The 27,953-nt window shown below is 36.6% G+C and overlaps 1 protein-coding gene across 3 annotated transcripts in view; it reads left to right on the forward strand.

The window, feature by feature from the left end:
* Positions 1 to 27,953, forward strand: part of MED15 (mediator complex subunit 15) — a 246,494-nt gene that overhangs the window by 131,330 nt on the left and 87,211 nt on the right. For all 3 annotated transcript variants that reach the window (XM_090409717.1, XM_090409718.1, XM_090409719.1), the window contains one exon: positions 21,227 to 21,349. In XM_090409717.1, coding sequence (XP_090265843.1) covers positions 21,227 to 21,349 — 123 coding nt within the window. The remainder of the gene's footprint in view (positions 1 to 21,226; positions 21,350 to 27,953) is intronic.

Below are 27,953 nucleotides of genomic sequence, written 5' to 3' on the forward strand. Positions count from 1 at the left end.
AGTCAGCAGTTAGAATTGAAGGAAGTAGAGGAAGATGGTTTAATGTTAAATCTGGTGTGAGACAAGGATGTACGTTATCCCTTCTGTTATTCATTATATATAGGGATCGCGTTATGAAGGAAAGTGGTATTAAACATGATATCAGAATTGGAGATGTTAATGTTAGCTCTTTGCTTTATGCGGACGATGTTATACTTTTAAATAAATCCGCTACAAGTTTGCAAGATTCCCTGACTAAATTGAATAACTGTTGTAATAGATATGGTATGAAGGTCAGCTTTAAAAAGACAAAGACAATGAAAATAGATAGAATTGTTGAAAATGTCAACTGTGTTTTGAACAGGGAACCTGTTGAACAAGTAAAACATTTCGGTTACTTAGGTGCGATTTTTAGTGAAGATGGTAAATTAAATATGTAAATAGACTGTAGAATCAACAAAGCTGGTATGATAAGCAGTCAGTTGGATAAATTCATATGGAATAAGAGAGAAATTAGTTGGAACACTAAATTAGTTGTATACAAGAAAGTGTTCAAATCAGTTTTAACTAATGGATCTGAGAGCTGGGTCAGAAGTAAAACACTTGACCAAAGACTAGAGACCGCAGATATGAGAGTCCTGAGAAAGATTAGAGACTTGAACAGATGGCATCAATGGCAATATCATATTAAAAACGAGGATATTAAGAAAGAACTTGACATTGTCAGCATCCAGGAATGCATTAGCAGAGCTAATCTCAGGTGGCATGGTCACTTGAAGAGAATGGGCGAGGAAAGATTAGCAAAACAAGTGTTCTCTGCCAAGTTGGTAGGAAAACGACCCAGAGGAAGACCAAGATATAGGTGGATTGATACGGTACAAAGTGCCTTAGCCGATAGAAATATAAGTATTTCACAGAAGTATTAGAAACCATTCCACACCAACTGGTTTCCAACCAGTTGGTGTGGAATGGTTTCTAATACTAGCTAGAAGTTGGTTAGAGTCCTGACTTATGCTGGATCTTATGTATTAGGTAGGCTAAATGTGTGCCATCCAGATTCTTGCAATGTTCATGCCACCATTGTTGTTGATATTTGGGTGGTTTATCAGAATTTCGCAGGCGTCCTTAAATTTCCTTTCGTACCAGGTTTTCATATGGTGTAAAGAGCGGGTGCTTTTCCAGTCGATTTGGTGTAAGGTGTTGTGCGTGTGATCTGAGAGGCCTGCTTCACCAGAATGGTTATATTTAATATGTCTTATGTGTTCTTTCATATGTATAGGGATTGTACGTAAGGAAGAACCAATGTACAATAAGTTTCAGGTGCAGTGGATGCAATAGACTCCAGGATGTTCTGAGAGGATCCTTAGAGGAGTTGAATATTGTTTTAAGTTTAGTAGGTGGCATTGAAGTTATAATGGCGTAGGATTCTGTTGATTTTTTCCGATAACCCTTTAACGTATGGATGGCTATAGTTTTACTGTAATTTAGATTCTTTTTTGTTGATGTTTTATGGAGTATTTTATTGATAGTATTTTTGTTATAGCCATTATTTATGAATGTGTCGCTGATGATTTTTAGTTCTTGCTTCAGGGCTTGCTGGTTAGAGCAAATTTTTATGGCCCTGTTTTTTAGGGTGTTAATGACTCCATATTTTTGTGATGGGTGATGGTATGAATTAGCATGTATGTATTGACCCTTGTGTGTTGGTTTTCGGTAGACCGTGAAGGATAGACTGCCTGAGGGAAGACGTGTGACTAGTGTGTCTAGGAACGGGAGCGAGTTCTGATTTTCAATTTCGATGGTAAATGTATGTGTTCATGTCGTTTGTTCAGGTGGCTAAGGAATGTTTTTAGTGTTTGTCGCCCATGTGGCCAAATAGCGAACACATCGTCAAGTATCTAAGTCATATTGTAGGTTTTAGAGTGGTGGAATCAAGAGCTCTTTGCTCAAAAGTTTCCATGTAAAAGTTAGCAATTGGGGGATGATAATGGGGAGCCCATGGCTGTACCGTCTTTTTGTAGGTAAAATTTGTTTTGCCACACGAAGTAACCGGACTGTAGTGTGTGGGCAAAAAGTGCCGTAATGTCGGGCGGAAATTTGTTCTGTAGTAAGAAAATTGTGTCATTGATGGGGACATTTGTGAAAAGGGGAGAAATGTCAAAACTGATTAATAAGTCGTTTTTGTCGAGTGTTATGTTTTTAATTTTGTTTATAAAGTGTTGTGTGTTCTTTAGCATTTAAACAGAATTTAAACGTGTGGAAAAGCTTAGCTGTCATTGATTATTCTGTTTTTAGTTAACAGAATAATAGTGCTCAACACCAAAAAAGGAAGAAATAACTTTAATATTATTTTGCTGACTTTGACAAACCGTGCTTTCGATACTCCTTCACATAACATTAGAAGGAAGAAGATATTGATATTACGTAAAAGTCGCTACAGGTGTGCATGTGTGTGACTATTTTCAGAATCAGCATTAGTTATGTAGTGCCCCCCCCCCCCCCAACCTCGACAAGCAAGTTGCATTAATTTGCCAAAGTTCTGGTTGAGGCAGTCATTCTGAGACCGATAGCAGGACTTCTTCAGATTAATTTTATGGTTATCCAGCTGATAGAAAGCACCATGTAAGGATGGATATTAGTTCCATTTCAGTTATAATTCAAATTGTTGCCACAATTATTTGGTTCAGTGTTGTGAGCGCGTCACAAGTTATAATTTGTGCTCTGAAAATGCTTGGTAGAAAACCAACAAAATGTTAGTAAGATCAATACATTTATTAAGTTTTATACCATTGAAGTGCTATTATGAATGTTGACAATAAGATTGAAGAACTCATATGTGATGGACAATAAGAGATTTAAAAAAAAAAAACAGTGTAGGAGGGGGAAAATTGCAAAGATCCAGTGTTATCCATGGTATAGAGTAGTATGGATCCAGGCTTTCTGTAAATTTTAAGGAATAAAATGGAAGTTTCTTAATGATTTCATGTGCTGATTTTCAAGAGTGCTTTTACAGGATTTTCTTTGTTTAATTAAGGAAAACAAAGTAGCAACTGTCCATTCCCTTTTTACTTGCAGTGTTGATGATGATGCCCTTGCTGGTCATGCTCTCTACATCATAATTATTAAACTAAGGAGCTGGCACTTCCAGAATATATCAGTAAAGCAGTTTGGAATACATATATTCTAAATTGCTTTACTTTACATGAGGATAGAAACTTGTGGGTGGATGTTCCATGTCCGGATTAAGGTTTGTGCACTCACTGTGTGGAAATTGTGTCTGTGAGTTCTTCAGTCGCACCATATGCCACTACTCTTTAAATTTCCCCAGCATTCTGACATAAGAAAATATAAAAAATTATAGCATTCTTGTTGAAATCCCTCATAAAACAATTTTCAAAAAAATATCAGAAATATAATAAAAACTTCCAGTAATATAAAAAAACAACAACTGAACCCTCCAATTGGCATCAGCTATGACTACAGCCCACTTGAACTTTTCACTGTGCATCACTTGTGATGCCTTCCATAAGAAGGATGAAAACATGCACATTTGTCAATTCTGATATCCCATGGCGAATGTTGCGACCTAGAGTCTCCTTATATGCTCAGCTTTGGTTCCTTGCCTCATTTTCTGCCTTTACCACTGTCCTAATTCTGATTATTATACTGACCTGCATCTCCTGCTACTCCCTTAAACAAGATTTCAAAATTGCAATAACGCTGCCATACAACAAGAATGTCACAGACAAAGTGGCTGTATTGCTCTTTGAGTACAACATAAAAGTGGCTTTTTTACCTTTACAAAAAATATCAAGATTTCTACATCCACCAAAACCTCCACATCACCTCATGAAAAAACTTGGTATCTATGGGGTTCGTTGCTCTTGTGGCATTTGTTATGTAGACCAGACAGGAAGCTTGGGAATGCTTAGGCTCCCTACACAATGCAATAAAAATCAAGGCTTAATTTTGCTTCAAGTATGGTCTGCTTTCATCAAAAATTTAACTGCCACGGACCTAGGATATAGCACTCGTAATACCACAGAATGTGATGACTAGTAATGTTCCTTCATGCATACAGTAATGAATTTACCATTTGTATTCTTTTTTTATCATTTATATTTAACAGTTGTGGAGTTATCAAAAAAATCTAATATGTGTAATTAATTATTAATAGGCTTTTATTGTGTAAAACTTTTATGTACAACTACTCTAATGATGTAAGTCTCATGACGTACAAAACTTGTAGGATTTTAGTTGCTTATTTTTATTAAATTCCTTATTTATATTATAATGTAATCTCAATACCGAAAACTTCCTGCAGAATTATACTGACCTTTTTGGTTCTCTGCAATTTGATCACATACAGTCTAGTCACTCAGACAGTGAGATAATCTCCCTTGGAGATTCAACATCCACAATTATGACTGGATTCCCCTCTCTAAATTCACAGAAGAGATGCAGTCAGTAATGATCTAATCAAATAGTTGAACTCTGCCTATCAGAATTCCTCATTCTTCCAACACCCTGGACCTTTTCTTAGCCAGGTCTTTCTTCAGATACACTATTGACATTAACTCCCTTCTTTGCAACTTTCACCATAAACTTATACATGTTTCTTTCTCTACAAATCATCTTTTTCTCAGCCAATCTTGGTCTCCTATCCTATGACACCAGAATGATGCCACTTAGGACGACCTTCAGAATTTCTTTGCCTCTTTTCCATGGTTTATCACTATTATCACTTACTCTCCTAATCCAAGCTTGTTCTTATCTAATAACTGAAATTATTTTACTGTAATGAATGCCTTTATTCTCCATTCCACTCAAAATCCCAACCTATATCCAAGTTTTGTTTTTTCCAACAAAAGTTGTACATGTCAAGAAAACTTATTAATGGTTTACTTTTTTCCTCTTTGATCACTTGCCCACATACACATGGCACAGTCCTTGTGTGTGGGGTTGATGGAAAAAAAAAAAATTCCTGTCATTAGCAAATGTAAATAGAAAAAAGTACAGTAATCTACTGTTTATTCAACCTTCAAAACAACAACCTTTCAGTTAACCAAATCTTGCACGCCAACTGACTTCTAGTATATCTCCATGTAATTTGACTTCAATTATCAGACCTTTCAATTTTCATAATGGCAAATTACCTTCCTGATATGAATTGTAGATTACTGTATTTGAATATGTCTCTGTTATACAGCAATCCCTCGATTAATGCACCTAATGCATTCTTTAAAACAGGTGCATTGATCGAAAACACATTAATCGAATATAATAACCTAATTATGGAAAATGTATAATTCGTTCCTCAGATTTCTTTTTTGACCCTTAATTTTTTTTTATAAAAGAATTAGGATATGTCTCAGGGCCTAGTTAAAGGAAAACCATGAAGCTGAAAGACAATAAAACATATTCAGAATATAAATTTATTCTGCTTCTTTACAAAGAATTGAGCTAACGTAGTTTGGCGGGCATTCTGTTTCTTTTTTTCATACAACTGACGGTATGGCCCTATTGCCTCTTCTACAAATTTTACTGGTTCTCTCTTCACCAGGATCAGTCTCTAAGCATTGCTGCTTAAAAACTTCTATTGTACAAAAACTATTTTCAAATTGTTTCTGTGAAACCTCTTTGGGCTTGTCAGTGATTAAATTTTCTTCATATTCTTCAGGATCTTCTCGCTGTGCATCTAAATTTAGCAGGTCAGAATCACTCAACTTCTCGGAATGAGATTTAATTAACTACTTAGATTCACTTGAAAAGCCTCTAAAATCATTTGCACAATGTGGAAGAATGTGCTTCCAAACGGCTCGCATATTGCTAGCAGTAATTTCATTCGACTTTGCGACTTTATAACTAGGCTGAGATTTCTCTGATTTGGCTAGAAAAGTCTTGGAAGGCATTCGCTTCCAAAAAAAAGGCTGGTTTCATTGACATGAAATATTTGTTGATCACAATAGTCCCCTTCTTACACAATTTTCTTCAAAATCTCTGGATATTTCCTTATCTGCACTTGCAGCTTCACCTGTGATTAGAAATTATGTAGGCTATTTCTCTTTTTGAAACGCTCAAATCACCCAGCACTAACATGGAATTCTTCTTCTTTTCCATCATTGATAGCCCTTTCTTTCCAGGTTACAAAGAGCCAATGCTTTTGATTTAATAAGGTCATTGCTTAGCTGGATCTGTTTTTGATCAATCTTCGATCAAAAATTTTTACAATCTTCGATCCATGTAAAGAAAATTCTCTCTAATTCAATCATTATAATACTCTGATTTCGAGTGCATGCATGATGAACTTGAAGTAGCCTTACCTTTCTCTTTGTATTCAGTAGTTGATTCACCCATTTTTGTGTTCTTGTCCTATCTTTGCTCTGGATTCGCCTTGTTCATTTTTCTTTATTATTTCAAGTTTTTCTTCCAATCAGATTACTTTTCGAATCATTTTCACACTTCTACTTTTTGCTCACTAATTCTTTTACTCATGATTAAAGGTTAGGAAAATAATTTAAAATAAAAAAAGTAAGGAAAACAATTGCACATGATGTGATCAGCAAAATACTATGTAAAGCGGACGACATAGATTTTGGCAGTAAATTTGGAACATAGCATACATGGAAATAGTGTAGTATAAGTATGCATTAAAAAATAACTTTGTAAAATGTTTCAAATCGGTAACTAAATTATTTCATCCTGGCGAGTGATTTTTTTAAAATACTTAGCCATAAAAAATGTATAGATCGAAAATTTTTAAAATCTGTAACGTTTATTTTTAAGATGTATATAGGTGCACTAGTCAAATTTTAGAGATGCACTAATCGAATTTGGGTATTGAAAGAAAATGACGCACTAATCAGGGATGCATTAATCAAGGGATTGCTGTATAAGAACTCATATTTTTTCATATTACATTCATGGAGTAAGTCTTTTGGTCTCTTGCCAAAGTAGTCATCCACAACTTTTGCCCAATGCTGCTAGATGGGTCTGTTGCATTGTCACCTATAGAAAAAGTCAGTCTTACTTTTCTTCAAATGGTTGCATAGATGATTTTTGGTAAATGCGCCCCCCCCCCCCCACACACAACCATTCCCAACACTCAATGCCTCCGCTGATGTTCCACCAGAAATTGATCAGAAAAATCCTGTCCAAATTAGATACCAAAAAGTTCCCTGGCCCTGACAATATTCCTCTAATTGTCCTGAAGATTTGTGCTCCAGAGTTGACTCCTATTCTATGTCACTCTCTTTATGCTCTCTTACTCCATTGGCACCTACCCTGCAACCTAGAAATTAGCCCATGTCCAACCTATTCCCAAGAAGGGTGACAAATCTTTACCGTCAAACTACCACCCAATCTCTCTCTCTCTCACCCACCCCAGCCCTCTCCAAAGGTAATGGAGCGAACTACGAACACTCAACTCCTATGCTACCTTGAAAGTACTCGACTAATAAATCACCACCAGAATGGATTCTGCCAATGCTGCTCATCAGGAGCTTTCCTCACCATTGTGACCCACCTCTGGATAAGTACCATGGAAAAGTTGGGCAAATCCTAAGTGGTTGCACTTGATATCTCCAAGTCTTTTTGGTCAAAAGCCTGGGAGATATCAGTGTCCTGCATAAAGGCCTATTAAGTACCGTATTATTCCATGTATAAGACGAACAATACTTTTTCACACCCAAAATTAAGAAATTAATATTTTAAACATAAAACAGAACACATTTGATATTTTTTTAAATATTCAAAGTAGATATGGTATGAAGGTCAGCATTAAAAAGACAAAGACAATGAAAATAGGTAGAATTGTTGAAAATGTCAACTGTGTTCTGAACGGGGAACCTGTGGAACAAGTAAAACATTTCAGCTACTTAGGCACGATTTTTACTGAAGATGGTAAATTAAATATGGAAATAGACTGTAGAATCAACAAAGCTGGTATGGTAGGCAGTCATTTGAATAAATTCATATGGAATAAGAGAGAAATTAGTCGGAACACTAAATTAGTTGTGTACAAGAAAGTGTTCAAACCAGTTTTAACTAATGGATCTGAGAGCTGGGTCAGAAGTAAAACACTTGAACAAAGACTAGAGACTGCAGATATGAAAATCCTGAGAAAGATTAGAGGCATGAACAGATGGCATCAATGGCAATATCATATTAAAAACGAGGATATTAGGAAAGAACTTGACATTGTCAGCATCCAGGAATGCGTTACAGAGCAAATCTCAGGTGGTATGGTCACTTAAACAGAATGGGCGAGGAAAGATTAGCAAAACAAGTGTTCTCTGCCAAGTTGGCAGGAAAATGACCCAGAGGAAGACCAAGATATAGGTGGATTGATACGGTACAAAGTACCTTAGATGATAGAAATATAAGATCTGATAATGTTGGAGTCTTGACATGTAACAGACTGATTTGGAGGAAAATTGTAGATAGGAAGTTATTAATGATGTAAATTTTTCATGTGGTATCGTCGTATCCTGTACACCCCTTGAGGGTACATGTCAGAAATTTGATGATGATGATGATGATGAAATATATTTAGTAATTAGATAATATTTTTAAGATATATACTAAGAAATTATGCATCACTCTCAGTTCCGGGCAAATCATTTTCTTCATCACTATTAGTTCTAGACATATCACTTTCTTCAACCTCTACTGCATGACTGCTGTCTTCTGAGTCACTGTCTATATATATATATACACGAGATCATCCTCGGTTCCATCCATGGCATTGCTGATTCCACATTTCTTGAAGAACTTCACAACCACCTCTTGCTTGACTCCATTCCATGAGTTTAGGACCCATTTGCATACCTCAGTAATGGTTGGTTTTTTTTCACTCTTTCTGTCAGTGTCAAGTTATTACCTGCTTTTTGCATCCATTTATTCCATTCTTCTTTCATCAGAGCTTTGAAGGGCTTGTTGATAGAAATATCTAGTGGCTGTATCTGACCTGTAAGTCCACCAGGAATAACTGCTAAATGTGTTCGCAAATCCCCTGCAACTCTTTTTGTCTTTTCTGTTAAATGTGCTCAGAACTGATCAAACACTATCAGAGCTGGCCTCTTTGAGAGTCCTCCAGGTCTTCTGGACCAAATCTTTATAAACCAAATGGCCATGATCTCTTCATTCATCTAGCCATTCTCATAAACATGGACAAGAAAGCCAGATTGTATGCTCCCTTTTAGGATACGTTTTCCTCTTAAAAATGGGTATCGGAACCAGTTTGGTACTATCTGCACAGTATAAAAGGACAGCAGTATAGTGTGTCCTTTCATGACCACTTGTTCTGATTGCCACTGTTTTTCCCCCTTTCGTATCAACAGTTCTGTTGGAAGGCACTTCATCCATGTTTGCAATCTTACTTAGTTCAAAAGCATATTTTTTCTGAAGTTTTATGACATAGGAGTAAAACTGTTGGATTTTATCTTTATAAGTGGTTACATTTTCTGGGCTAACTTGGTTCGTGTTCTCGTGGCCAACCCTTCTCTCCTCATGAAGTTGAAGCACCATTTTGCCTTTCCTGTGAAATCAACAATGTTCATTTCTCTTGCAAACCTTTTTGCCTCATATTGAATAAGCTTGGTTGACACACATATCCCACTCTGGCACTACTTAAGCCTCTGCTCCAAGTTTGGTCATTTTTCTGGTTTTCCTCTTAAGGCCCTCTTCTTTTTTGGCATCTTGAGTAGATGTTCTTCCTGTTTTCTCCACTGCCTAATCATACACTCAGTGGAAGGAAGTCCAACCTGTCTCTCTGAAACTTTATTTCCATGTTTTTTTGCGTAATTGATGACTTTTAACTTGAGTTGCAGACATATGAATGCCTTCAGCGTTTTGATTGGTTTTTTCAGAATCAGCTTTTAATTACGTCAATCGATAGAGTTAACAAAGGCTATTGATTGACGGAAGCCTGTTTGTGGAGACAAGGTACCAGCAGTTTCGCCACGGCAACTGCGGGTCTCTCAGCTGCGGTTGCTATGGTGGTCTGTCTCGTTACTCCCCCCCCCGTGTATAAGACGACCCCCAAATTTTGGTCTAAAATTTTAGAAAAAAGTATCTTATACACAGAAAAATACGGCAGGTCCCCATCATTCAGTCTGTCTCGTCACTTCTGCAACTGGGTTGCCAGTTTTATGCGGCTAATGCTTGGGGATCCCACAAGGTTCTGTCCTCTCACCCACCCTCTTTCTTCTATTGACTATTAATCCAGTATAGTTATGCTTGTGACAGTATGCTACATTCCTCCTCCTCACTTGACAAAGCTCGCACCAAACAAACCACTACATAGAGCAACCTCTGCAAACCTAAATTCTTCTGATCTACAGACCATTCTTCAGTGGGACTCAGATAACCTTGTCAATTTCAATCCCTGCAGAACACAGTTCTGTCTTATTAAACACACAAAAAAACCCCATATTCTTTACCTTTGATGACACCCAAATCTTTAGGCAAGATGAGATTTTTTTCTTTGGGATTACCTTGATAAGACTCTCTTGGCATAAACACACATTACAGTCATGACTTCTTCAGTATCCAAAAAAAAATTAAGATTCCTCTTTCACTCAAGACATTACTTCACATCTGAACAGCTATTAATCCTGTACACATCTGTCCATCGATTGAGTACTGATCACACATCTGGTGTGATCAGTACTCAAAATCTTCATAAAAATATTGACACTCAGCATTCAAACTGATTTTTGACTCATATTTTATGAACTCAGTCCAACCATTCTCGCACAAGCCTTTACTATCTATTGCATGTATCTTCTATAAATATTTCCATGGTAAATGTTCATCACAACTAACATTAATAATTCTCCCCTCTCTCTACCAAATCCATTGAAACACGTGCAGCTGCCACTTGATATCCCTTCACTGTCCAACTCCATATTCACAGAACAAGTTTCTCTTTCTCCTCCTTCATTCCTGCTGCTGCTGTACTTTGAACAGCCTCTCCTCCCATATGTTTTCCAAGGAATACTGTATATAGGCCTTCAAATTAATATGAACAGGTTCCTCCTTTCCCGAATTTCTTCCCATTGTGGGTATGTGAAAATGTCTGTCTGTTCAATGTTAGTAAGTGTAAAATCATACACTTTTGGCACGATGAGATATCCAATGTCATATTATATTAGTGGAGTTATGTTAGGAGAAACTGATCAGGCTAGGGATCTTGGAGGTTTAGTAGATAAGAAGTTGAAGTTCAAGGGCCATATAGCAAATACAACTTGAGGATAACTGCTGAAACGAACCTTGACACTTAAAAATAAGGAAGTCATTTGGGGTCTTTACAAAGCCTCAATAAGACTCACTCACTTGGTTAGTCTCCTGATTTCTGTGGTGATTCTCATCCAGTGGGGAGAGAGAGCGCAAAGGAAAGTGTTAAAAAAATATATTAGGATTGTGGAATACAGATATGAATGAAGACAGATTGAAAATTTGTGGACTGCAGATGCTAGCAAACAGGAGAAAGAGGGGGTTGATATGACCGAGACTTAGAAACTTCTGAAAAGGTCATACAGGATATTAGTAGGTGGAATTTTTTATTTAATGGAGAGTGGGGAAAGGATGAGAGGGCATCCTTGGAACTTGAGAATGAATGCCATCAAGAAGGGGGTGGGGCGAGACTTTTCTCTCATAGATTGGTGCATGATTGAAATAGATTGCCATTGGATGTTGTGTATGCAAGCACTGTGAATGAATTCAAGATATGCTTACCTGCTGATATGCAGGTAATATGTGGCCTCCCTTGATGAGTCTCTGACTCCCTGGAGGTTTATCTTAATAATAATGTTATTTTTCAGTTAAAAAGCATGACATTCACATTAATAATTTTGGAAGATAACTATTCTCCCTCTCTCTCTCTCTCTCTCACACAACACATACACATGATTACTTGTTTGCAGTTGTGTAGATATTTTTAAATATTTATTTTTTATTATGTCGAACTGTGCCATTTGTAAGTATTATTAATTATTTAATTTGTGATGTTGACTTGTGCCATTTTGTAATTGTCTTTGTTTTCTAGTTGCTCTTATCTTTAATAAATCCCCTCCCCTTTACATTGATAGTTGCTCTTATCTTTAATACCCCCCCCCCCCCCTTTACATTGATATCTGTGCCTGCTTGAGAGTATGTTAAATTCTTTCGGAAATGGTAACCTCTATCTTTGCCTAAAATGTTCTAATCTTAAAACGCACGCCTGATGCTATTACTTCACCTTAGTCCGCTTAACTTACCCCCCCCCCCCCCCCCAATGTCATAAGATTTACCCTTATATGTGCTAGGGTCGTCGAATAAGGAAAAACGTCTAGTTAAGGGCAAATCCTCAATTTAGATTGCTAATGCTCATGTTTAGTGGTCCTTGAAAAATTTATATTAGTTAATGACTGCACCATCAAGGACTATGTAAATTTTATATTCTTTACAAACATGAGAATTTATCTGCTAAGCACATATAAGGGCCCTTTGTTTATTAATCTCAAGCAACTTTGAATTGTACTGTCATGGGTGTTAGCTCTCCAGCCAAAAGGCTGTGGGTTCGAATCCTGCTGTGGACATGGATGTTTGTGATTGTCTGTGAAATACTAGTGGTGGTGGACAGTAGATGCCGTTGGTGTAGATGATGAGGTTGAGTGGTGGAGACGAAGATTTGTAGTGTAGGTGTCCTCCCTCGATGAGTCTTGAACTCCCTGGAGGTGTAAAATAATAATACATTAAAGCAGGTTATAATACACTTCTAATTTTATGTATTTTATGACCTATGAAAATCGATATAGATGAAAAAATTCTCTTTATTTCACCATAAGAGATTTTACAGTTGATTATCACTATAGCAAGCAGCATTATTTCTGACCAGAGTTATTATCACCCAAACAGACTTTTCATGTGGTTTCATGTTTGCTTCAGTGAAAATCAGTTGTATAACTCCAGTAATTAAGTGAGAAAAAAGTGGTGAACACCTGTGAAGAATTAATCAGTGGTTCATAATTGATAAGTTTACTGCATTCTTCATTGCCTGGAGTCCTGTTAGTTTCTCTAGTCCTAGCATTCATTTTAAATTATATCTATTGTAATGCAACCTTGCTGATCCATTTGGCAAAAACACTACTACTCTGCTGCTCAGTTCCTAACACACTATAAATCTTAAATCCCACCAGCCTTAGAATATTGTTCTCTCATTTGTGTGATGCACCTGAAACTTCATCAAGAATTACTTAAATTAAGGGGATATTAAATCCCACATAGTTTTAAAACCGAATAAGAAACTCAAAGATTGGAATCAGAAAGTTTCTTGCCGAATATAGTAAACTATAAAGTATCGGCGAACACTAGCGTTAGCCAATGCAAGTGATCCTAATACGTAGTACAATACTGGGCAGCTCGTTGCAAAGGTGGAGGAAGAAGTTCAGATCGCTATTCTTAAGTATTTTCCATAATGTAAAAACACATTTCCTAGGAAATGTATGCTGTTATTACATTATGGAGGGAGGTCACTACCCAGACCGGTTTCAGCCTTTTTTGAGGCTTCATCAGTGAGTAGCTAGACCTAATACCAAAGTGTATAGTGAAAAGAACTTATGTACTTTGCGAACGAGTTTTCCAAACAGGTGCAACCATTAAGTTACTCTCATTAACTTACAATATCTCAGGGCCATGTGGCCAAATAGCTATGTTGATGATCTTGCTATTTGGCCACATGACCCTGAGACATTGAAAACATTCTTAGCACATTTAAATAGCCAACATCCAAAAATCCACTTTACTATGGAACTGGAAGCCAACAACTGTCTGCCCTTCCTGGATACACTCATCACATGTCTCCCAGATGGTTCCTTATCATTTTCAGTTTTCAGAAAACCCACACATACAGGCAGATAGTTACACAAACAATCACACCATCATCCTTCTCAACAATATGGCATATTAAAAATGCTAACCCATAGAGCGAGAGCAATCTGTTCAAATGACAAGGCTCTTACTGCTGAACTGACTCACTTACGCCACACCTTCTTGGTCAACTGCTACAATCCACAAAAAATAAACAAAATACTAAACACTCCTAAGAAACCCTTCCCACCATCCACCACAGAGAGCTACAACAAAACAGTCACCATCCGTTACATTAAAGGCACATCCGAAAAGATCTCAAGAATTCTTAATAAACATAAACTACGCACTACATTCAGACCATGTAGCAAATTAGCCACCCTCATCCGCTCACCCAAGGACAGCATTCCTCCTTTATCACATCCAGGAGTCTACCAAGTACCCTGCTCATGCAATCAAGCCTACTACGGTCAAACAGGAAGAACTGTGAATATCCGCATCAGCGAACATAAACGATACGTCCGGAATTATCATTATGGGAAGTCGGGCCTAGCAGACCATGCTCTGGATACCCCTGCACACAGGATCAACTGGAAAAACACAAAAGTACTACACAGAAACCCATATAAATCAGAGAGATTATTCTTAGAGGCGACAGAAGCCCTAAAACACACTCCAAATCTCAACAAATATGGCTGTATTAACTTGCCGAAGATCTGGGAGACAGTCATATTAAGAAAAAACTAGCACTTTTCTAGGACTCTAGTAATATATGATAGCATTTTTTTTTTTTTTTTTTTTTTTTTTTTCCCCAGATAGAGGGTGCCAAAATCAGGACTCTAGTCTTTGTGTTGCTGCTACAATTTTGTTTAAGTACACCATGTTGTTTTAGTTCTCGCGTATTGTGACAAACAGTGTTTTTGTGCTCTGAAAATGCTGGTTATAATACCAGCGAAATATCAGCATAAATAATTAATTTATTAATTATTTACTTAGTTTCTGTGTTCTGTTATACCATTAAAATAATAAACAACATCTTTATACTTAAGTTCATCAAGAATCTTCTTGAGATACGAAGAGGGCAGTCCACTTAAATATGTGATCACTATACGGACTCCTCCCTCCAGTCACTTTCCAATAGATGCTGTGATTTCTGCATTAAGCCTTTTTTGTGGTATTTTCTGAGATTGCTTCACTGTACTGGCCACCATTCCTCTGCTTTTCATCTCCATCTAAAGACATTTAAATGGAAGATGAATTTCATTGTCCTGTTGAGACCACTAACCTTATTTTGGAGACCTGCAGTGCCTCAGAAAAGTTCCCATGATTGATTTCTATAGTAGGGTTTCTTGATGTCATCTGTAGCTGTCTGTCTGATTTTTTTTCTACTACCAAGGAGCAGTATACTGCTAGGTAGTAGACCATGACAGACTTGATGTTATTGAGCCTTTATTGAGTATTTTGGACTTCTGGCAGAGAGTTTAAAAAAATTTGTGTTTCAATATGATTTTGAGACTTTTGTATTTTACAAGATCATGCTCACTGTAGTCTGCTGCATGGTGGATTAATGCGTTAGAGTGGAGGGTAGCATTTTTGCATAGGACACTTTTCATATCAGGGATACCAGCTTCTCAGTGAAGCTGTACATTTCTTACGAACCATGGTACATTAAGTACTATTTACAAACATTTGTTTTGGATTATCTGTAGTTTGTAAATATTTGAATCACTGTGTGACTCCAGACTCCTATGTTGGTGAGCTATATATCATGACTGGCCTGATTAGCACCTTAGATTAGAAGAGTAATTTAAGTTCCAATCTTAGCCAGTAATGTCAGTTGAGCAACACCATACAGCAAATTATAGTTGAGCTGTGTCAGATGTAGCTAACCTGTTGTCCTCTTAGCTTTTGAGTAGATATAATACACATGACCGTTTGGCTACTGGTTGTCATGGAATAGAATGCCAGACATGACCACTTTGCCTCCACGTTAAACATCAGTTCTGCATTTTTTGAACCATTGTTCTAGTTGAAAGATTTCATTTTGCAGTTTTTTTAATTCCTGATCAAGGTTGGTGAGAGCATACCATTGTTCCATTGTTTGCATATAAGACTATTGCGGTAACAATTGTGCATGGGATGTTGAAGAGCATAGATGACAAGGAGCAGAGGTTATATTAAGGAGCCCTGGGGATAGGGAGGATGGCTACTTTTCCAAGTTCAAAATTGAATTGTCGATTACTTTCCTTTGAATTGATGGTCGGACCTGGGCCACTAGATTCATGTAGGGTGGTTGGTAGTTTTGTCTAGCTAATGGTTAGGAGCTGTTATGGGATATCTTCATGTTGTGAACCCAGTTGGAGTAAAATAGGGTTGCAAGCTGACAGCTCATTCATCACACTTATTTAGTGGTATTGGCATGCAATATTTTGAAGTTTAGCTTGGTCAAGGCATCAGGAAGTCTTGCCATGTTAGTGAGTTCTGGAGGTCCTAACTGCATTTGTATTTTGGACCTCCACTCCCATGATTTCTGTGTTGGTAGTGGTGGGATTTGCAGTAGTATTCTATATTGTGTTTGATAAAGATGGCCATGCTTCTCTTCCCATTGGGCTTGTTTTTGAGAGATAGAATATAGTTCCTGAACCTTGGGTTATCAGCTGGTCAAAGGCACGTTTCATTTACAAAGATTATCTCATCACTGTAGCATTCTTAAATTCTTGTAGTTTGCTTATATTTTATTTTAACCAATTGGTATTCCAGAACACAATCTGTGGAGATCTTGGCCTACTACAGTGCACTAAGGATTATTTGTGTAGGTCTTATGAACTTGGTTGTGTAGTCCTGGTTGGGATTATCTTTGCAGAACTTGATTAATTTTACCTAAATGGTTGTTTCAATTGCAGCTTTGCTGGATGTGATTGACTGCTGGAATTCAGCTTTTTCTGCTAGTTTTTACATACCACCTCTACTTACAAAGTGCATGCTTGTGGTTGATGTGCCATTGGCAGTTATCAGCATTTGCTGTGGGTGCCCATGAGTTGTTGCTAAGAGTCTTTCATTTTCTTTTGCTGATTTTTAGGTGGTCAAGTATTGCTTGCACCCTCTGTAGTTGGCAGGATGTGATTCACCACAACTGGTGCATTTAGCTAGATCTACTTTTGACTTTTTGCAGGAAGTCATTGTGTGATTTTCTCTGCATTTAACATAGCAGAAATTGGCCTTGTAGCAGCATTGTTAGTGTCTATTGGCTGAATTGTTGACAATGGCGGCATGGTTTGTTGATGCCTTCCATCATAATGTTATGGTTTTATAGCTAGGTCACAGACAGTTTTTAGGTCATAGATCTCCTGATATTGCTTGCTGATTTTCACCAGGACAAGAGGTATTGATTGTTTATCTGCTTGGAGCATGCAGCTAACTTTGACAGTTTAGTCCATGGTTTTGTAACTCTTTTGTGAAATTTATTTTGCAGCTTTTGAGGGCTGTGTCCACTGTTGTTTAGCTCATAAGATAACGGGGGGGGGGCACTTTCCTTATAGTAATTTGTTTTTCCTTCTATAGTTGCAGTTTCAGTAGATATTGATTCCTCTTGTGTTTTCTTCTGACTTTGTGAAACCAATGCTGTTCCTCAGCTCTTTGCTGAGGTTAAATCTGACCCGGTTTGTTGGTATGAAGTTTTGGATTTTGGTCTGTTGGCCTCTCAAGCTCAACCTGCAGTCTGTTGAATCTTTTTATCTGCAAGAATTCATAGAAACTTCTGAACCGTGCATATGCCTGCTCAAACTCTAGGCTTTCCCATTTGGAGTTGGTAATGCATTTATAAACTCTTAAGTTTAAGAGAAAGAAATAAAATTACTTAGCATAATAAAAAGAGGACAGGAAAAAGAGTATAGTAGATCTACTTACTAAGAGGTACTTATCTACAGAGAAGTCTTGAACCCAAAGTCACTAAAGATCATAATTAATCTCAATCAAGATAAAGTTAGATTAATGCAGAAGTCATCTACTCAACTACAAACTTTCTTAGTAAAACACAGTCTCCCACTCTCATCTGTCTCCCACTGATGAGACCTCAGATATCAAAACCAATCTGGGTAGTAACTCTTCTGTAATGTTTTTGCATTATATGATTCTAAGGTAATTGATGTGAAGTCTTTATATTCAAGTAGACTAGGATTGAAGCAAGAATATAGAATATAATTTCTTGTGAATTATAATGGTTAGCCATTATGGGGGTGGGGGGGGTATGATTCACCAAAAAAAAAAAAAAAAAAGTTTACACAAATTGTATTGTTATATACATTACTGATTCTCTGACTCACTTATAGCACACCCTTATCTCACAACACCATGCACTGCTTGAAACTTAAATATTACATGTGAATGAAGTGATTAAATGAAATCCATTAATGATACAATACAAGTGGATACAGATTTGTATCTACACTTGTCATCACCAGCACTGTAAACTGTTCCTTGCATAGAATCTGTAGCTAGGGTTAAGTTTAAGTGAAATAAACTAAGACTCACTAAAAATCAAGAGATCACCATCAAATGCAGATGTAAATAATTAAGTGAGATTGCACACATGGCAATGTGCCATCTGTGGCTGCCTGATGAACTGGTCAGGTTTTAATAATAATTTTAAGTGCACTCTCATAATATTGTTTGGACTAAAGGAGTTGCCAGAAAATTGGTGTACCGTGTATTAAAATACAAAATATTAACTGGTAATTTTGTCTATATCTTATACTTTGTTTGCTATAGTTTGCATCTAAGTTAAACACATTTTGAAAGCATGATTTGTAATATGGCTGGCATTAGATGGTGGAAGAATGTATAACAGAAAACAGTGACTTCTATAAATTAAACAAATTACATTTTGTTACAGAAGACTCGGGTAAAGTAAAATAAGAAATGTAAGGAGCAACTTATGAGGCTTTCATTACTTATGATAAGGCATTGAAACATAATCTACTATTTCTGTCAGTTACATGTGCCCTCTGGGTAATTTGCTCCTTTTTATTTTTTAAACAGGATGAAAAATCCAAATTTTTGGTTGGAAACATCCTGCCACTTATGTATTGAGCCCATCCAACTCATATTCTATTGAATATGAGTTCCTCAGAAACAGGAACTTTTACATGGACAGGATTCAAACCAGGTCTTTCCACTAAAAGGGCAGTACGATATGAACTCTTGAGTTACAGCAGCTTAGTTTATTAATTTATTTCATTAAATAATGAACAAAAAATTATACACCCGCATTAATAAACTACTTCCTGTGTGTGTGAAGAGTTATTAATGAAAATGTACCGAATAATACATCATCATCCATGGTTTCTTTGCTTTTCAAATGGATAAACGTATGTGTGAAAATAGTTTGCAGAATTTAAACACTGAATTTAATACTAAACTATTTTCACACTAGCTCATCTGTGAATATTTTAATTGCTAATTTAGCTCATGTTGTTGTGTCCCAATTTACGATTATTATGCTTTCAACTATCCTTACGTGTGAAACTCTACTTGTCTTTATCCAAATCTTATCTATATACGAGATATCACCCAAATATACAAATATTCAAGCTTCTTCTCCCCTTAGTGTCCCTAAATATTTATTTTATACTGCACCTTTCAGGACATTTAGTTTAAGATATAAAATTCAAAAACAAGGAGCAATTACCAAAATATGTCTAAGTGTGAATACTAATATGCAATCATGACCGTTATCTCGTAACTTAACAAAATTTTCTCCCCTGCGTGATTAGGTCCGTACATTGTTACAAGTGGTGCATTGAGTGGCAATCTCAGACAACTGTATTTTCATTGAACAAAAGTTTATTGAACTCTTAAACATGGTACAATTCATTCTTTATCAAATAAAACTCAATTCAATACTAAGAATATATAATACAAATTAACACTAACTAAACACAAGTATTAGGCTAAAATCCTTTATGGGAATAGTGATCATACTGCCATAACAAATTCTATACAAACAAACATATATAGTCCAAGAACTAGTTGACCCTTTATCTAACCCCTTACTAATCTGATCACTCTATAATTCTGAACTTTCTAGAACATATCTAATCAGTTACTCTAATTTTCTTACTATGACAATATGGATTAAAATTATCCTTTCTCTAAGCTAATACACACTTTTGACCTTTAAAGTCTCCTAAATGAAATACAATGTACATGCATAAATCTCTAGGCACATGAATACTTATTAATTAATGGTAACAAGCTTATTCTCATTCTAGTCTAACATGTACTAAAGTCCTAGTATAATTCTCATTAATCCCTTCAACTTCTGGTATTGAACAATGATTACAGTTACATATGATTTGAATTGACACGAGATTCTTACAGTACTTTTTACTTGGGTCTTCTACACTGGTTTCTACCTTTTTTTCCAATTGTACCATCCTAGGATGACCTCTTCTATAACTTATCACTCCTAAGTTCCTTTGGCATTAAGATGGGCTTTCACGATCTTTACTTTACATACTTCAAACAGGGACATACATAGGATCATCTATTCTATGGCTGTGAAATTCACCACGCGGGCACTGACTTCTGTATAGATTTCTTTCTCTCGTTACTATCACTGGGTGATGAAACACACTGACATTATCTTCTCTCCTTTAACTTAATGGCATCCCTCATTTCTTACAATAGGAACACGGAACCGAAATCCCGCACACTTTGTTTCCTTGTTGTTGTGTCAGACGGAGAAAACTCCTAACCCGTCACTCAGGAAATCCGCGTGAAACCTATACGAAGACTCGTGAAGAAAACTCTTAGGAAAAAAAGCCTGGTGGGGGGGTTCCTAACCCTTTTATACGATGACCCTAGCAGCACCCTCTTCAATTTCTTTTCTTCTCCCCTTTACTGGAGTCGATTTCACTGACCAATTAGAGTGCCGTTTTTCTGCCAAATCATCCTGCGTTGTGTGTGCACGCGACTGACACGTGATGAAGTCTCAATTCAGGAATTATGCCCTTGAGCTTTGGGTTTTCTTTTGTTTAATTTTCTATTTGCATGCGGGAGTTTGTAAATTTAGCACCATTTTCTGTTGTGGGATCTATAATTGTGATTACTATAAAATGTAAATGCTATGTACATTTTATGTTTGGTGTATGTTATTTTAAAATAAAAATCAAATCATTGTAGTTCTTTAAAGTTTCAGTACTGATATCTATTACGTTTCTGTTCTCAGTGCACTATAAAATGCAGTTGTTTTCAGGTGTTAGAGGTTTGTATTCTGTACATTACAATACCTTCTGTAGTTTTATCAAAATTTAGCTTATGCACATTCTAGTTATGAAAAATACAGTAGTAAATGCCATCATTCTCACTGGTTTATTTTTTCTTTTCCCAACTTAAGTCTCTACAAGGAGGTTTTAGTGAGAGCCTTTCGTTTGTACAGGGTCAACAGCCAAGTCCAGCATCTTCTCAATATCAGGGATCACAACAGACTTTGCAATTTCCTGGTCATAGTCCAGTTTCAGTAAGCTTAAATTTTTATATCATTATTGCAAATCTGTAAATCATTTAAAAACAAAAAATGTGATAATTTTATTTAATAAGTCTAACCTGTCGAGCTTAGTTTGCTAGGTTGTGTTTGGGAGAATTTTTGACATGCACATGATGCAATCAGTCATCATGTCAAATTTGTACTATACATAAAGAGCGTATATGCACAGTTCTCATGGTTAAGAAAAAACATGTAGACATAAAGTAAGGTATTGCTACATATAGATTTGTTTCAGACTCTCAAAAATTAAAGTACATTCCTATGTTCTAATTATCTTCTTTTTAGTGATCAAAACAGTATAATTCTTGTTCTTTTCCTATAAATTAAAGATGCCAAGAAATTATAATCTTGGTTTATTCCACTTTTCAAGTGTAAGCAAACAATGTTTACACATGAAGTATCTTCACAACTGGGCTACTTGTATATAGAGGCTAATGATCTCACATCAATTGCCTTAGTATCTCATAATGCAAAGTACACACCCTTTCGGATGTGTATAATGCTATGCATTACAGGAAGGGCCACTACCCAGAACAGTTTCAACCTTTTATGGTATGTTAAAGTACAGGGACACTTCTCCAAAAACTTTGAGTGATCAACAAGATCACTCTTCATCCTACTGAGTGACCCTAAAGGGATCACTATTAAACTCAGCAGTGGTTCCACTCAGTGACAGACAAAAACCCACCACCAAGCAGTCTCCCTCCTCCCCAAGGAAACTTATAGACAAACATTAGTAAATGTTATTGTGGGACCACACCCAGAAAGGATAGCAAGTTTGAAGTAATGCAGAACTCATATATTTCCCATATACAAGTAGTAAAAAGGTGTCTCGCCTTATTATTAAAATTCTCTGCATTAGAGATACATGTTGAAAATGTTTCACTTGGTTATACTATAAATTAAAGATACCAAGAAATTATATTCTTGGTTTCATCCTTTATCCCAGTGTAAGCAAACAACATTTACATGTGAAGTATCTTCACAGCTAAGCTACTTGTACATAGAGGCTAATGACTTCTCATCAGTTGCCTTAGTATCCCATAATGCAAAGCACACACACACACACCCTTTTGGATGTGTATAATATATAATGCTATGTATTATGGGAAGGACCACTAACTACCCAGACCAGTTTTAACCTTTATTGAGGTCTTATCAGTTGGAGCCAGACTCAGAAGAGATACCAGGATTGAAGTAATGCAAACTTATATATATGACTGATATATAAGTAATATGTGACTTCTTCATTACTTCAATTGTATCTCTTCAGGGTCTGGCTTCCACTGATGCTAGCTTGCGTCTCTAGAAGTAGAGAGGTTCTTCTCAGTGGCTGATTTTTACATGTCACTGGAGTGAAATCACCACTTATTTTCCTGTCAAGGAATGATTCTGGTCAGGAGTAATGAGTTTAGTAGAGTAGTGATCCTTTAGGCTCACTCAGTAAGATTTAAATTAATTTTGTAGATCAATCAGAATTTTTGGAGAGGTATCCCCAAACTTACACATACCTCAAAGGTCAAAACTAGTTGTTTGGGTAGTGGTCCTTCTCATAATTTATAGCATTATACACATCCAAAAGTGTGTGTGTGCTTTGCATTATGTGATACTAAGGCAATTGATGTGAAATCATTAGCCTCCATATACAAGTAGTCCAGTCATGAATATACTTCACGTGCAAACATGTTTGCTTACACTGGAAAATGGATTAAACCAAAGAATGTAAATTCTTGGCATCTTTAATTTATATCAGGTAACCAAATAAGTTTGTCTGGTTTTTCATAATAAAAATTGAACAATTGTAGAAGTTTTTATAAAATGTTTCATTCATTAAAATAAGCACCTTCACAATCTACAATTCTTTCCCAGTGAGATACAAGTTTGTAAATTCTGCCTTTATTATAAACGTTTTGTCTTTAGAAGTAATAAACCTAGCAACTTTCGCTTCAATCTCTGTTTTATTGAGGAATTGTCTACTTCACATGTGATTGTCTAGCACCAAAAAAAGGTGATAATCATTTGGAGAAATGTGCGAATATGGAGGGTGAGGGAGTGTCTCTCACCCCAAAGCAAAAATCTTCTCATGGGTAAGATTTGCACTATGAGGTTTTATGTTGTTCAGTTAGAATAAGAATAGTGCTTTCTTCTGATTAACTAGTCCTGGTTGTTTCTGAAGTTATACATTCTGCACACACTGGAGTTGCATCGAGTAGATCTCGGCCATAATTGTTTGGCCTGCAGCGAGAAACTTGTAGTGAACAATACTGGCTCCTGTCCATCACACTCAAAGCATAGTCTTCTGGGGATGAAGTGGTACCTTTGAAGTGTGCAGTACTGGATCGTTTGGTGACAGCCAATGATATGTTCTCTTCCTCTTAGAGTTAAAGATTCACTTTTCATTACAAGTGAGCAAGTAATCCAAAAAGGCTTATTTTTATGACGTGAAAGAAGTGAAGAACAAATTAATAGACTTTGAAGTTTATTATCATCTGATAATGCATGTGAGACCCATTTGATTAGCTTCCATGATTTTCCCAGTTGATGCAAGTGTAAATGAATTGTTTCATCACTCATATTAAACATTTGTGAAAGTTCTTGACATGTTAATCTTGAATTAGTTTCAACTGCAGCATGTAATTCTTCATTGTAAATATACATATATATCTGTACTTCACAGAGTGCTTAAGCGTCAAAGCTGTATAACTGAGAGGAGACCTCCACATAGCCTTTAAAGGAATGCGGAGAACCGACCAGGGCTTCTGACCTAATGTCCAATCCTTACCTTCTCGTGGTGCACCCTGTTGGGTATCTACTTGGATACTGAACGGACGAGGATTGGCTAGCAATTTGGGATTTAGCCGACCAAATTGTATTCTTATTGGTTAAACCAAAATATAGAATGATGGTACACCATGACAAAATTTCATGCCGGCTGGGGCGTCGTCCGGTTAAACAAGTCCCCGTTGTTTTCGCCAGGGAACCAGGGCAAACAGCGAAAAGTCAGCTACTGGAACAAATCTGAAAATAAACCCCAACTCAACATCACCAGAGTTAAAGATCGGTACTATCAACGTAAGAAGCATGAATGGCAAAGAAATGGAGCTAGCTGAGGAATTAGATAAGTACCAGATCGACATAATAGGGGTGACTGAAACAAAAAAGACCAAAACTGGTGAGATCTTTCTGAGCAATAAATACAAAATGTTATATTCAGGCAATGACAATCAATGAAAAAAAGGAGTAGCCATAGTATTCAACACAAAATACGAGGCTAATCTTCTTGAATGGCAGTCAGTCTCAAGTAGAGTAATGTGGGCAAATATGAGAATGGGGAACTGGACAATGAGACTTATTTGTGCCTATGGTTCCACAGAAGATTCTACTAAGGTAGAAGTGGCGGAATTTTTTGAGGCTTTAGAAAAAGCAACTGACACAATGAAAAATGAAAAGTTGGTCCTTGTTGGGGATCTAAATAGCAGAGTAGGAAATGATTGTGAGACATACAAAAATATTTTGGGAAAATTTGGAGAAAAGAGCAAATCTAATAATAATGACAAATATCTGTTGGATTTATGCTCAGGACATGGACTGGTTATTACTAACACCATGTTCAAACATAAAAATGTGCACAAATTCACATGGAGAGAAGAGGCTAGGAATAAGAAAAGTCTCATTGACTATGTTATTGTTGATAGTAATGTTTTCTCCCTGGTGCAGGATACTAGAGTGTACAGAGGATTTGAAATTGGAAGTGATCACTATTTAGTCTTGAGCAGGATAAAATTGAATTTCATATTGAAAAGAATAACATGTAAGAAAGTTTTAAAGCGAATAAAAGTTGAGCAGCTCTCAGATGTGAGCTGTAGACTAAAATACACAAAGATTATTGAAGACAAAATGAAAGAGTTTGAGAACAGGAATCAAACCTTGGAGATTCGGTGGCAAACTCTGAAGAAAACATTGATTGATTCTGCCAGAGAGGCATGTGGTGAGGTTGTCTGTAAGGATAAAAAAATCAGAACTCCCTGGTGGACACAGGAAGTTAAAGAGGCAGTGAAGGAAAAGAAGAAAGCATATCAAAAGTTCCTGTCAAATAAGTCAGCTTGTGCTCTTAGAAAATATAGAGACAAATGCATGAATGCTAAACACTGTGTTAAACTAGCTAAACAAAAGTCATGGGAGGACTTTGGCAAGAATATAGAAAATAAATATCAAGAAGGTGGCAAAATATTCTGGAGGTTGTTGAAGAAGCTTAAGAATGGAGGAAAGAGTGCTATAAAAGGAATTAGAGATGATAAAGGTGACATGAAAACGGGAGAAAAAGATATCCTTGAAGTATGGAGTAATTACTTTGAAAAACTGCTAAATGAAACAAGCAGTGATGACAGCACAGTGGTAAAAAACACTGACCAGGCATGCAGGCAGGTACATATCCATACTTGAAGTAGAAAAAGCCATCAAAGGCTTGAAATGTGGAAAGGCAGCAGGAGTAGATGATTTTTGACCAGAAATGCGGAAGTATGGTGGTATAAGAGTCTTACAGTGGCTGCACTGCATAAGTCAGATAGCCTGGACAGAGGGATGAATTCCTAATGATTGGAGTAGAGCTCTCATAGTACCCGTATATAAAAAGGGAAATAAAACTGCATTTGAGAATTACAGAGGTATTTCCCTACTGACTGTTCCTGGCAAGATCTATGCAAGTATACTTGAGAAACAGTTGAGAAGAATTGTGGAAGAAAGCTTGGTGAAGAACAAGCTGGATTCTGGCCAAATAGAGGCTGTCAGGATCAGATCTTCACTTTATGACAAATAGTCGAGAAAGCATGGGAATATAACAGAGATCTGTATTTAAGTTTTGTTGATCTGGAAAATCCATATGACAAGGTGCCAAGAGAGAAGCTATTCAATATGCTGCAGTTATATGGTGTCAATGGAGCATTATATCAAGCAATACTTAGTCTTTATTTGAGTTGTAAGTCAGCAGTTAGAATTGAAGGACGTACAGGAAGATGGTTTAATGTTAAATCTGGTGTGAGACATGGATGTACATTATCCCCTCTGTTATTCATTATCTATATGGATCACATTATGAAGGAAAGTGGTATTAAACATGATATCAAAATTGGAGATGTTAATGTCAGCTCTTTGCTTTATGCGGATGATGTTATACTTCTAAATAAATCCGCTACAAGTGTGCAAGATTCTCTGACTAAATTGAATAGCTGTTGTAATAGATATGGTATGAAGGTCAGCATTAAAAAGACAAAGACAATGAAAATAGGCAGAATAATTGAAAATGTCAACTGTGTTGTGAATGGAGAACCTGTGGAACAAGTAAAACATTTCAGCTATTTAGGCACGATTTTTACTGAAGATGGTAAATTAAATATAGAAATAGACAACAGAATCAGCAAAACTGTTATGATGGGAATTCAATTGAATAAATTCATGTGGAATAAGAGAGAAATTAGTCGGAACACTAAATTAGCTGTATACAAGACAGTGTTCAAGCCAGTTTTAACTTATGGATCTGAGAGCTGGGTCAGAAGTAAAACACTTGACCAAAGACTAGAGACCACAGATATGAGAGTCCTGAGAAAGATTATAGGCGTCAACAGATGGCATCAATGGCAGTATCATATTAAAAACGAGGATATTAGTAAAGAACTTGACATTGTCAGCATCCAGGAATGCGTTAGCAGTGCTAATCTCAGGTGGTATGGTCACTTAAACAGAATGGGCGAAGAAAGATTAGCAAAGCAAGTGTTCTCTGCCAGGTTGGCAGCAAAATGACCCAGAGGAAGACCAAGGTATAGGTGGATTGATACGGTACAAAGTGCTTTAGACGATAGAATTATAAGATCTGATAATGTTGGAGTGTTGACAAGTAACAGACTGATTTGGAGGAAAATTGTAGATAGGAAATTAATGATGTAATTTTTTTCATGTAGTACTATCATATCCTTTACACCCCTTGAGGGTACATGACAGGAATTTGATGATGACGATGATGTGTAAACTGCATATGGCTGTGCTACAAATTATAGGCCGATCTGTATACAATATCTACCAATAATTGCCCAGACACCCTTGTTATTTGAAGTTATGGAACATTCCGGGTTTGTTAATAACATAAAAGTTGGTGTACAGATATTAGGAAGCAGTATTTCATCATAGCAGTTGATTACAGGTGGTATGGCAACGCGACGTGAACTGAGTGACTTCGAGAGAGGTATCATCATTGTCTGTCACGTTGGTGGCATGTCCATATGTGCCACTATCAATGGTCGATGATGTGATCAACAAATGGAGACATACTGGAATCACTAGTACAAGAAAACACCCATAGCAACTACCAAAAATGACAGACATGAACAGGAAGTGTTAAAATGGGTGCATGCAAAAACCGGCTACAGTCAGCACTTGCCATCTGTGATGAGTTCCAGAGCACCAGTAACACTATGGTGACCACTAATACTCTACAAAAAGAACTCCATTTACTGGGTTTCCAATGATCAAGGTGGCTTGTCTTGCGTGGTGCAAAGAACGTGTGAAAAAAATAGCACACTTGTAT

The sequence above is a fragment of the Typopeltis vanoorti genome, chromosome 20 (genome assembly GCF_054136105.1).
Source record: "Typopeltis vanoorti isolate ZY-2024b chromosome 20, IOZ_Tvanoo_1.0, whole genome shotgun sequence".
Lineage (NCBI taxonomy): Eukaryota > Metazoa > Arthropoda > Arachnida > Uropygi > Thelyphonidae > Typopeltis > Typopeltis vanoorti.